Source organism: Engystomops pustulosus, chromosome 5 (assembly GCF_040894005.1).
Source record: "Engystomops pustulosus chromosome 5, aEngPut4.maternal, whole genome shotgun sequence".
In the NCBI taxonomy this organism is placed as follows: domain Eukaryota; kingdom Metazoa; phylum Chordata; class Amphibia; order Anura; family Leptodactylidae; genus Engystomops; species Engystomops pustulosus.
In genome coordinates, this window is record NC_092415.1 from 106,601,285 (window position 1) to 106,614,848 (window position 13,564).

General features: G+C 41.1%; 1 protein-coding gene across 1 annotated transcript in view; it reads right to left on the reverse strand.

The window, feature by feature from the left end:
- The window catches only part of ELP2 (elongator acetyltransferase complex subunit 2), a 105,945-nt gene that overhangs the window by 48,082 nt on the left and 44,299 nt on the right, over positions 1-13,564 (reverse strand). The window contains exon 9 of the mRNA XM_072152804.1: positions 11,210-11,305. Coding sequence (XP_072008905.1) covers positions 11,210-11,305 — 96 coding nt within the window. The remainder of the gene's footprint in view (positions 1-11,209; positions 11,306-13,564) is intronic.

Genomic DNA, 13,564 nt, shown 5'->3' on the forward strand with positions numbered 1-13,564 from the left:
TAATTATATAAGCGACTAAATAAATAAAGTAAAACTGTTTGGTGGCCCTTCTCCCTACTTCCATATTGCTTTCCATGTCTCAATAGGAAATTATGATACCCCTAAAACCCTCTTTTCCTCTATTGTGAAATAAGAGTCTATCCATTTCTGCCAGATTTTTAAAAAGACCTGTTTAGAGTTAGTATTTATTCTACCATTTTCATAACCCTCAGCTAGAATTGTCTTGTTCGTGATACGTTTACAAAGAGCAAGGGGGGGAGGATCTGGAGAGGTTCACCTTTTAACAATACAAAATCTGGCGAGAAACAACAGTTTTCTAAATACATAATTTCCAAATACCCTATCAGCCTCCCTATGCCAAATGCCTAAAATACAGATGGAGAAGTGGAGTGGGATTTGGGTATCAAAGCAATTTCCAATTTCTTTAATAATTTCTTCCCAGTAATTTTGTATTGATGGGCACGACCAGAGCATATGAACATCATCAGCATTCTCCCTCCCGCAACGTTTACACCGGACCAATTCTCCTGAAAATAGTGAAATTTTTTTGGGGGTATAATATGTCCTATGCAAGATTGACAATTGCGTCAGTCTGTGTGCAGGGATTTTAAGTATTTTTTTTTATATCTCTCAAGGTATCTACCCAGGCCTGATCTTCTACAATTCCGATTTCCTCTGTCCATTTTTCCCTGGGTCTATTGGAGAACCTACGGTGCCTTTGTGTAACTATAATAGTATATATTTTTTGGGTCTTAATCTTCCTTTTATTAAAAGTCCACATTAATCTTATAATTGAGGGTAGCCCCTCCCATTCCAGGACCGTCTTATTAAGAGAGGACCACCATTGGGCCAATTGCGCGTGTGCATAAAAACATGAAGGGGGGATCTCATATTCCTCTCTTATAACTGAAAATGGCCTTATTTTACCATTTCTAATAAGCTGGTGAACGTGGATTACTCCCTTCTCTATCCAGGGACGTTCTATAATATCAGGTGTACCTAGGTTTACATTTTTCCATATGGGGGAGAAGGGGAGAATACAGTCAAGATCCCATAAAAATTTAATCTCGCGCCACACTTGCACCATCAAAGATAGTGTGGGATACATTTTCCTCATAGGCTGTCTATCCCAATTACCAGTCTCTAGGGCTTCCAATATGTTGAGTTTAAATGTATAATCCCCTGATCCAATCGTACTACCAGGAAGGTCTGCCAGAGGAGAGCAATCCCAGGTCAAAATATGTTTAATTTGTGTTGTTAAAAAATAGGCTTTTATATCCGGGAGGGTAAACCCCCCCTTTTCGTAGGGCAACATCATAACCTCCAGTTTCAGACGTGGTTGCCTACCTCTCCATACTAGCTCCCTAAAAAGGCTTTCTATAATCCGGAAGATTTTTACTGGGATCCAAATAGGAGCCGCAGCTAGTACATAAAGGAGTTTGGGGAGAAGTTGCATTTTAATAAGAGCAATTCTACCCAACAAATTAATGGGCAGTTTTTTCCACGTCCTGATCTTACTTTTGATATACCCTATCACTGGCATTATATTGAGCTCCACGTATCTAGTTATGTCTATTGAGCATTTAATCCCAAGATATTCTACCCATCCGTTTACATCAATAGTCTTGAGTCCCCGAGGCATGCACTTCTTCAGGGGGTCCACTGGCAGACATGCCGATTTCTGCCAGTTAATGGCCAACCCGGAGGCCCTCCCAAAGGCATCAAATATTGAAAAGACCCTCGGGATAGCCTCGTGAGCCCCCAGAAATAAAAGGACGTCATCCGCATAAAGCGAAATCTTTTCCTCGGCCACCCTTTGATTAAATCCCTTGATATTTGAAGATTGTCGAATTTGACATGCCAGGGGTTCCAAAGCTATGGCAAACAATAACGGGGAGAGGGGGCAACCCTGCCTAGAACCTCGACCTAGTTTCAGTACCCTAGAGACTTCCCCATTCACCAGGATCCTGGCTGAGGAGCCTGAATACAAGGTTTTTATCAGATTTATAAACTTATCACCGAACCCCATTATCTCCAAAGTTACCCATAGATAGTCCCATTCTAAAGTGTCGAAAGCTCTAGAAGCATCCAACATTAGGATGGTACATTCCCCCGGATTGGCTGGGATCAACTGGAGGTTGAGAAACAATCTCCTAAGATTGTCCATCGTGGAGCAGCCCGGCATAAATCCACGCTGGTCCACGTGGACCACACTCCTAATACATCTCTTCAATCTTTCAGCCAATAGTTTGGCGAACAGCTTATTATCCGTGTTGATCAGGGAGATTGGCCGGTATGACTCGAGCTTGTTACTATCTTTCCCTGTTTTTGGAATCAATGTTACGAGGGCTTTCCTCATTGAAGGAGGAAGCTCCCTCTTAATAATCGCATGATTCCATACTTCCAAGAGACGGCTTATTAATTCATCTTTATATAACTCGTAAAGTTCAAACGGAATCCCGTCCAGTCCGGGGGAGCTACCCCGCGCGGTGCATGAGAGGATCTTCAATATTTCCTCATGAGTTATCGGGGCCTCCAACAATGTTCTTTCCTCCGCTGATAAACACGGTAAAGAAATCTGCGAAAGATATTTCCTTAATTGTTCACCCGTCATTGTACTCTTAGACTCAAAAAGTTCCTCATAATATTCTACAAAGGCCTTCTGAATATCTTCCGGCCGATGTAGAATACCACTACCTGGCCCTTCTATAGATTTAATTATCACCCGTTTTTTTCCCTCTGTAATTAAATTTGCTAACATTCTCCCGGGGAGATTGGCTTCTATATAACCTTTTCTAGCGTAAGCACCCATTTTCTTGTTAATTCTTGTTAGATCAGATCAGAATGTAGATTTTGTACTTCTTCCCAGTTAACTCTATTTTGTTCCGAGGGGTCTGTCATATATTTTTCCTCAAGTGATTGTATTTTATTTTCCAAATCCTGTGTATCTTTCTGTGTGACCTTCTTATACCTATGAATTTGTGCCTTGAATAAACCTCTAATAAAAGACTTGGCCGTGTCCCAAACTAAGTCCAGTGGAGAGATCCCCTTATAAAACAAAAAAAATTCATTAATTTGGTTTACCACCCAGTCATTTTTCCCTATTGTATCTATCCATGATGGGGTGATTTTAAACCACCTAGTATTTATCTTTTTCCCTAAACTAAAATTACATATTAAGGGTGTATGATCGGAAACCCCTCTAATCCCATAAGTGCATGTCGTGCAAAGGGTCAAAGTACTGGCATTTGTGAGTGCCATATCTAACCGTGAAAAAACATTATGAGTTTTAGAAAAATATGAAAAACCCCTTTTTTCTTTATTTAATTCCCGCCATATCTCATACCAACCAAATGACACCAGATTTTTAAAGATGTGAGGTTTGTGATAAGAACGCTTAGCCGGACCCAGCTGAGCTACGTCCACCTCTAAGTCCAAAATTGTGTTGAAATCCCCTATTAACAGTGTGTATATTCCCCCCCGTCTTTGTACAAAAGGTGAAAAATTCTATTATTATGCCTGTGGTAAATGGGGGTGGAACATATATATTACCAATAACCCATGATTTACCCTCTATAATACAATACACAAAAATATATTTCCCCTCGGAATCCACCTTTACTTGAATCTCCTGATAGTCCAAGTCCCGCCGAAAAATTAGTGTTACCCCTCTCGAGTATGAGGAAAAGTAGGAGTGATACATCCATCCAATCCATTTTTTCTGAATTTTGACCGCTGATTCAGTGGTCAAATGGGTTTCCTGCAGTGCAATAATATCAGGTCGGTGTTTATTAATCAAATCAAAAATCGCAACTTGTTTGTTCCTGGGGCCCAGCCCCCTAATATTCCATGACAGGACTTTCATTCAGTATTCTCAGATCGACCAGTATTATTGAGTGGACTGACCACTCGAACCGAGAGCTGACCACCAGAAAAATAAATATTATATATATATATATATATATATATATATATATATATATATATATATATATATATATATATATATGGGAAAAAAGAAGACATACCAGTTCTATACAGATACTCTAGAGATAAGGCTTCCCCCCCCCCCTCCCGACCCCACCCTTCACCTCTCCCAACCTCCAGATGGCATAGGGACCGTCCCAAAACCATAGACCTTGGGGCAGCCCTAACCTCTAAACCTAGCATCATCCCTCCCTCCCCCCCCATGCCCACACCCCAATGACCCCACTGGTCACCTCCAGCTTATTCATCGTCAATTAATGACACATCATCTTCTTATGAACCATTCCAGCGCATCATCTGGATCCTCAAAGAATACACTTTTTTCTTTCCACATAACACGTAATTTGGCCGGAAACAACATGGAATACTGAATACCAGCTTGACGTAATTTTTGCTTTACCTCAAAAAAATCTTTACGCCTATTTCTCGTCTCTTTGGCGAAGTCTGGAAATAAACGAATGGTTTGCCCATTATACTCTATTTTCCCTTTTTCCCGGGCCTTACGCATAATAGTGTCTCTATCTCTAGAGGAAAATAATTTTATCAAAATAGGTCTAGAGAGGCCCCCCGGGATAGGATTACGACTGGGAATTCTATGAGCTCTCTCAATGAAGGATGGAAAGGAGGCAATTTCAGAGCCTAGTGTTTTTTTTAACCATTCTTGCATAAAAGAAACAACGTCGCCGCCCTCAGATTTTTCCGGGAAACCCACACATCGTATGTTTGCGCGTCTGGACCGATTTTCTAGGTCCACTATTTTTTTGTTTTGGGTCATCAATTCAGTTTTTAAGTATTTAACTTCTGCCTCTACTTTTAAAAGTTTATCCTCAACATCAGAGATTCGACCTTCCGCCGCGTCCAACCGCTGCCCCAATTTGGAGATATCATTCCTGAGTTGGGACACTTCCTTATTCACCTGTGTGACCTCTACTGATAGCACCTTAATGTCTCCCCTACAATTCAAGATTGCTTCATAAATCTGACTTAAAGATGGAATATCTGTGTGATATTTCCCCTGCGTTTTTACTTGAGGGCTACTTAGGGGGCTGTGGTCATTACTCTCTTTCCCTGGCAGGGTCTCAACCATACTAGAGGCGGAGATGTTGTTCACAGAGGTATCTGGGGTTGTCTCTCCTGATGATTCCTCAGAGTGGCCAGATAGACCAACCGGTGGCCCATCCTCCTTCTCTTCGTTCACGTTCTCATTACCCCCAAGGGAAGGCCTGTTCTGCTGTGAAACTTTCGGGGAAAGGGCGAATTTATTCAATTTAGATTTAGCATTTTCCCTAGCCTTTTCTACGGCTTTTCTTTGATCTTTTGGAGTAGTAGCCGTGGTACCCGACCCCCCTTTTACCAGTTTCTTATTATTTGGCATGTTTCCTCTGTTATTTTTCTCCTTTATGTCTTCTTCTCTATTACCCACCCTCGCCAACCTCCCCTCTACCCTTTAATATAAACGAGGGGGGTAAAAATAGACAATCAGGTCAGCCACCAAATGTGCACCGTTTGTAGATGTTCTAAATACAAAGGTTTACACAACGATATTGTGTTAAAGAGCAAATAATAATAATCACAATAATAATCACAATACCAGGACGCCTGGTACAAGACCAGGTTACCTAGAAAATAAAAGATGTTATAACTTCAGCAGAATATTAGAGGATCATGGTAGGGGAGCCAGGAATCCTTAGTAGAAGAGACACTTAATTACTATAATAATTCCACAGTTAAACGTAGGTAGGGTTGAAAAAAAGCCACAAAACAGTTATGAGAGAACAATGTCTGAGGGATTTAAACAGGGCAGACGAAGAAAGCGACTTCGCAGCTATTTCCTTGCAGTGCCGGAATAGTCATGTGAGCAAGAAGATCAATCACATTAATAGACATTAATAGACAATGAAGCAGTTTTGAAACAACAGTGCAAAAATTGTTAGAGGATTTGACAGATTTCTTATCACAAAACAGGACAGTTAGTGGCTTCCAGATGTAGAAACCAGTAGCAATAACTGTAGCAACTTATAACAAATATGGAGGCAAAAAGCAGGAGAGAGTTAAACATGCGTTCACAGGTGCTTCCTTGCAGTGCCAAAGTAGACATTCAAACATGAAGATCAGTCACGTTAGTAAACAATAAGGTAGTTTTGAAGCGATAACACATATGTGTTAGTGGGTTAAGAGGATCACATAACACAAGACGAGGCAGATAGTGGCTTCCAGGTGTAAAACCAATGGCAGCGACAATGTCTCCTCCTAACGAATGTATGGGTCAAAAAGCAGAAGAGGATTCAACAAGCATTAAGCAACTTCACAGCTGTTTCCATGTAATACTGGCGTAGTCATGCAGACAGGAAGATCAGTCACGTTAACATGAAGCAAAGTTGAGGAGACAACACGTAATTGTTAGAGGGTTAGAAAGAGCGCTTAACACAAAGCAAGGCACTTAACACCTTCCAGATGACAACTGTGGCACCTCATAGCAAATGTGTAGGCAAGTAGCAGGAGAGAATTCAACAGACACTTAACTGCATCCTGTTGAGCTATGGGACCGGGAGAATCCTTGACTTCTATGAAGACTTCGGCATTCGCTCCACCAGGGCAGGCTCCTCTTCCTGGTTCCACACCTCCGTTCAGGGACGTGCAAACCAGCCGACAGCTCCAGCCAGGTAGGAAAGCGGACGCCCTTCGTCCACAAGGTAAACCATAGTAAGCGACGCTCCCCAGCTCAGCAGCGCACTCCTTGTTCTGAGGTCAAACACATTGCCACGTGTCTCTCCATGCGTTGCTCGTGTGTCACGCATCGACTCTCGAGCTAGCCGGCGCGCTGGTCGGGCTACGTGCAGATCCCAGGATCCAATGCTGGCTAGAGATGGTGCATCCCAGCGAGGCCATCAAGGTGCCGCGGCACGAGGGATGGGGGCGGCGGACCGGACATCCGCTCACATGCTCCTCCTCCCAACCCCAGAGGAGAGGCGATTCTACCATCACCCCAGTTGTTTACAAAGTTAGCTCTCTAATGCTAGCGGACTCCTGAGGCTGAAAGGGAGGCCAAGCAAGATCGAAGAATGCACTAAACGCCGAAATCGGCACCTTGAGAGAGCTAGTTTTAAGTCCTTTGTCAAATCCAGTCTGCAAAAATGCCAGGACATTTCCAGGGAAATATTTGGAGATCTTTGATTAGGTGGAGATGAACCAGAAACAGACACAAATTTCTTCCATTTCTTGGTATATATTGAGAAAGTGACTGGCTTGTGACTTGCCTTCATAGTGGATATTAATGTGCCTGATAGTCCACGCAATTTTAATAGTTCCTTTTCAGGATCCAGGCCGAGAGACTGAGGGTTTGTGTGGTAAATGGGACCCTGGAACAGAACATCTTTCCAAGAAGAAAGAAGAATCGGATCTGCTATGGCCATCATTTTTAGAGCAGGAAACCAGTTCTATTTTTGCCAGAAAGGAACTATTAGGATTACTGTTTCTCTGCCCATTTGGATTTTTTGAACTACTCTTGGTATTATTGGAATAGGAGAAAAAGCATACATGACTGGGGCGTTCCAGTTCTTATTGAACGCATCCACTTGAGATCTTGTCCTGGTTCTGTCCAATGGAAAGACATTTTCCACTTTGGTATTCATTCTGGTGGGAAATAAAGCTATCATTGGTCAACCCCAAGTCTGGGTTAGTTCGTGGAATATTTTTGTTGTTTTAGGCAAAAAATGTGATCTAAAATATTCCTGCTCAAAAAAGGTTGTTTTCTTTCCCTCTTAAGTGGGCTGCTGTTAATGACAAGACATTTTCTTATGCCCAAGAGAAAATCTTCCTTGGAGTGCTGATCTTCTATGCTCCCCAAATCACTCTGAGTTTGCAGTAATTTGAGGAGCGATTTTGAAGAGATGTAGGCCATTGACCATGTAGAAGATTCTCCCCCAAACCTGCACCCCAGCAGTGTAGGATTGCATCGGTCTGGATCACTGTAACAGGCCAAGGATGCCAGGGTGCTCCTTTCTCTAGGTGTGACTGCTTTGTCCACCAGTCTAGGGAGGATTTCATCATAAGTAGCAGAAGAATTTTCTGGTATATAGATGGACTGGATTCTTGTCCCAAGCTGCTAAAATCCAGCTCTGGAAGGATTGAGTGTGACTCTGACTCCATTGCACCGATTGAATACAAGCAGTCAATTGACCCAAGACTTTCATAGCTTCTCTTATTGTGCAGGTTTGAAGCTGTTGGAAGGAGCAGATCTGTTGAACAAGTCTTGACATCTTTTCCACTGGATGGAAGGGCATCTGGAGTGTTGAATTCAGAAGTATACCTAAAATACTGTCTCTGTACTGGGAGTGAGGTGGGACTTTTCCCAGTTGATGAACCAGCAGAGATGTTGAAGGGTGCCAATAGCCAAATTCCTGTGCTGGATTAGTTCTTCATCTGTTTGTCCAATCCTGAGAAGATCAACCAGATATGGCATGAGCAACACATTCTTTGTTCTTAAAAAGGCAATCACCTCTATAAAAATTTTTGAGAATGTCCTTGGGGCAAAGGAAATCCCGAATGAAAGTGATTGTTTCTGGAGGCAATCTGTGACTCCTTCCGAGTGAGAATTGCAAATCTGAGGAATTTCTGCAATGGTGGTTATATCGCCACATTGCAAAATGCGTAGTTCGGTTCGATGGTACACATGAATGCTTTTGGAGGAATTAAGATGGTGTCTGAGCATATAGTCTTCATTTTGAAGCTTCTGTACAGGATGTGTTTGTACAGATCTTTTAAATTGAATATTAGTTAAAATTAACCATTCAGTTTCTTGGGGAATAACAGTAACAGTGGGGAATAGTGTCCTCTTTTCTGTGATCCCTTGGGAACTGAAATTACAACATCTATCTTCTGGGGTTTCAAGATTTCTTGCAACAACTGAACAGCAGAGTTTGAGAAGGTTGCTTTGTCACAATTAAATTTCTGGGAGGAAGAGAGTTTAACACTAACTTCCGTCATTTAGGATTCCTAGGATGGGTTTAAAGTTATCAGAGACCAAATATGATGAAATTGAAGTAATCTTCCTCTTACTCTGGCGTCATTGTTTTCTGAAAGCTGGACTTGACTTGAGTTTCTAAAATTGAGGAGAAAACGTCATCTACCGTGTTTACCTTTTCCTCTGTAAGAAAACCTTTTTTTGGGGTCTCGAAAAGATCATTTCTTTTGACTTGATATAGCTTCCAGAAAGCCAATTTTTCTGTCTGCTGCTTTTTCAAGGATGGTGCCTAATTCTGTGCAAAATACATACTCTACCTAATAGGGGATACTACATAGTTTTTACTTAGATAAGGCGCCTTCTTTTGTGCTGAATCTAGCCCCATCAGTAGAAGCATCTGCATGTTGTGTAACACGTGGTAGCCGATTTTAACATAGGTAGTGTCTCCATGCACATTTCTCTTGATGTTCCATTTCTGATGTGGTTCTTTAACTCCGTTAACCAGAAGAAGAGTGCACGCAAAATAGACATTGTGGCTAGGTTTGCTTTGAGGTTTAACATGGCTGATTCCCACGACTTCTTTGATAGACTGTCAGCTTTTCTGTCCATAAGGCCTTTCAGTTGTATAGCATCCTCAAATAGAAGATCTGTTTTCTTTGCAATTTTTGTTACTTGGACATCTACTTTAGGGGTAGAGTTCCAGTTTTGATGGTAATGTATTCCCTGTGAAGACTTTCATCAATTGTGACAAATGCAATGTAGTTTATAAAATTGACTGTACAATTTGCAATTTATCTTATATCAGATGTACAGCACGGAAATTAAAAAAACGCATTGCAGAACACATAAATGATATTACAAATGCAAATTAAAAAACCGTGTCCAGTGCCTCACATCATTTCCGTACCATTCACCATGGGGAGACTGTGGGATTTAAATTTTTCCGGCATTGAAAGGGTTTCTTTCCCACCAAAAGGTGGAGACAAAAGAAGATGTCTTTTGAATAGGGAAGGTTTATGGATTTTAGTATTGAACAGTGTTGTACCACAAGGCATGAATGTCAGAAACAATTTGATTTTAGTATACTAAATGTTTTTTTATATGTTTTGTATCTGAATAGGGTTATAATGATAAAAGAGGAAATGAAGTGGTTTTTTTCCTCCCTCCTCCCACTTTTGGGCGTTTATATACCCTTACATGCTTTTGTATCAGTGTCTATGATTAAGAGTCGCAAGGACTCGAAACGTGTAAGATATGTGCATCTACTACTCTCTGATGTTGCCAACCTGTCTGTTACTGGTTTTATGAGAAAGAAGTAAAGAAAAAGTTTTAATGAGAATTCACCCCTGTGGACTTGCTGGTTCATTTAAACAAGCTTATCCAGTTTTTGGATTCTTACTCAAACTGCAACCCCAAACCCCCCATATTTATGGTGAGGTGCCAACCAAAAATGAAAGCATTAACTTATTGCTCCCTGTTCTTCAACAACTTTTGATCACTCCTAGGCACAAGATGGAAAATTTGCATCATTTAAGCTTCTTTCCAGTGTCCCTTTGTACACAGAGAATAGTGGGGCTAGCTGATGTCCTCCAAAGATAATTTGGCCCCGTCTACTCCTTCTCCCTCTTCCTACAGTCCCAAGTAGCGAAGTAAGTATTGCTTTAATATATGACTGAAAGCAGCATCTTTTAAGTTGCTTGAGACTGTAGGAAGCAGTCTTGTGTCCAGTCTGAGTCTGGTCTGGTGTGCTGGGGGGATGGCCTGGGTGCCCACAGAAAGGGCTCCGAGTGCCGCCTCTGATACCTGTGCCATAGGTTTGCCACCACTGCATTAGAAGTTGATTCATGAAAATGATTATTCAATCCTTACAAGATTAAGCCTCTTCTGTTTATCGGCCTCCTTTCTCTTTAATTACCACTGGTAATACCATTATCACCTTCTGCAATAAGGATATAATAGCACACTATAGGGTTGAAATGGGAGGTTATAGACTTACAAGAATATTTAGTTTGTTGGTCTACAGACTGTCCCTGCATTGATTTAAACACCAAAAAGGGCTTAGCATTTAAAGGAATTAAAGCACCTAAAGCTGAAATGAGGGCAAATGACAGGTACTGAAGGGGAAAGTGACATTCTTATAGATTTTTTATTAATTTCTTATTACCTTTAAACTGAAAACGTATAAGATTATTCCTGGATATTAGCTTCAAACCACTACACTACAGATATTTAGCACCTATGGGGCTACATTTTTCTTACCTTTCATGAAAGATGGCTGCCAGTGGACAGCATACACAGAGTTCTCATGACCAGCCAGGACAGATTCTAAGGTAACTGCATAAGTGAACTCTTCCCCTAAAAAGCAAGAACAATTACGGTACATATCAGTTGATGCTAAATGTTGTGCATGAAAACAAATCTCTGAATTCTGCAATATCTTCTGTGAACACTGCTTTAGGCACAATTTAATACAACATCAGATCTGTGATTTAAGGAAGCCTTAGAGTATGAATTTGTAAGATTGCTGGGAAATGGCCTTTCATATAAGGCACTTAAATAATAAAATCATTTATGACAAAAATGGTATTAAATGGATGTTGCCTTCTAAAAATAAATAGATTAATCTGTGGTTCCATTTTCACCACTACATAAACTCTTAACAACTTGGCCATTTTGCACCTTCCTGACACGGCCCTTTTTTGACCCTTTAAGTGGTCATAACTTTGGAACGCTTTAACATATCCAGGTGATTTAGAGATTTTCAGATCATGTTTTCCAAATTCAAAATTTTCAACTACCGTATATACTCATGTATAAGCTGAGTTTTTCAGCACAAAAAATGTGCTGAAAAACGTCCCCTCGGCTTATACACAAGTCAATAAAGTAAAAAATAAGTAAAAAAATACTCGGGGGAGCAGCGCTGCACATCGGGGCCACCGGAGGGTGAGTATACAAGTTTATTTTTCTTTTTTAATGCTAAGGGCAAGCTGTATACTACTGGGGGCAGGCTGTATACTACTGGGGGAACGCTGGGCTGGCTGTATACTATAGGGGGCTGGTTGGCTATATACTGGGGGGGGGGTCTGTGACCAATGCATTTCCCACCCTCGGCTTAAACTCGAGTCAATAGGTTTTCCCAGTTTTGGTGGTAAAATTAGGGGTCTCGGCATATACTCGAGTATATACGGTATTTGGAAAGTTAGTCATATCACTAAAATAATATGATAACTTACATATTCCATATGTCTACTTTAAGTGCATCATTTTTCAAACATCCTTTCCTTTTTTTAGGATGTTAGGATGCTTATAACTTTAAGTGTGATTTTTCCAATTGTCACGAAAATCATCAAAACCTATTTCTGGAGGGCCAATTTAGTTAGAAGTGACTTTATAAATCCTATACAACAAACCCCCACCCCCCACAAATGACATCATTTTAGAAACTACACCCCTCAAAATATTCAAAACAACCTTTTGGAAGTTTGTTGACCCTATGAGCATTTCCGGAGGGTGAAAAATAAATGGAAATGAAATTACAGAAATGTAATTTTATCTTACAATATATTAACTGAACTCTAAAATTTGCACCTTCACAATGGGTTAAAAGGAAAGTGCATTTTACAATGTTTAGTGCAATTCCTCCTGAGTATGCCAGTACCCATTGTGTCACTGTACACTGCTGTATGGGCACAGGGAGGCACTGGGAAGGGAAAGAGCATTGTTTAATTTTTGGAGGACAAATATGGCTGAAAAAGTTTTCACATGTCAGGATGCATTTAGGGAGCCCTAGTGGTAACAGAGGAAAGCCCCGTTTTGGAAAGTACATCCCTTGGAGAATTTAGCAATTTTAAATTGTGAATGCGTTGCGTATAAGGAAATGGAATATCCCAAAGGACCATCTAAAATGTTGTCACTCTAGAGTTTTTGCAGGTCTTGTAGAAATATATATATTTCAAACCCCACCTTTTGGAGCAGACTCTTTTCTGAGTCCTTCCTTTATAAGCAGAGGATTTCACTGGGAAAATGCTGCCTTGTCCTTTTTGTCCAATTATTATTTCCCCAATATCCGCTTCTTGAAAATGTAGAAATGATACAGCATGACATTGGAACAGCACGCAAGAGTTGTACAGCATCATCTGTACAAGGTACACGGGCAGCATTTTTGTATCATATCTTCATATTCTGTAGGGCGCTGTATGTTCTCAGTACCTGATCATACAGATCAAACCCACCCATGTATTTATTGTAAGCTAGGATGCCATCTGGCTTATGGGCGACGGTGCTGGTATCTTGTACAGGGGTGAGGGTGCTGGAGTCCCCACGAATTGTCAGGGCATCCCTTTAGTCCTTATATTTCACTAACACCATGTTCTGATTGCAGAGTGCCTTCATGCCCCCCTTTCAAGTGGCTGCCTAACAAGGGTTCCAGGGGACCTCTATGGTTCGTACATTGCTGCACGCTACAGAACCTCAGGAACTGAGGGATTGGAAAAGTGGAACACTGGGATAAAAGTTATCCACATACAAGTGGTAACCCTTATCCAGCAGTGGGTGCATAGCTCGGTCAACCGGAGCTTTCTGGGAGATGGTACGATGCCACCAGACATGGCCTCT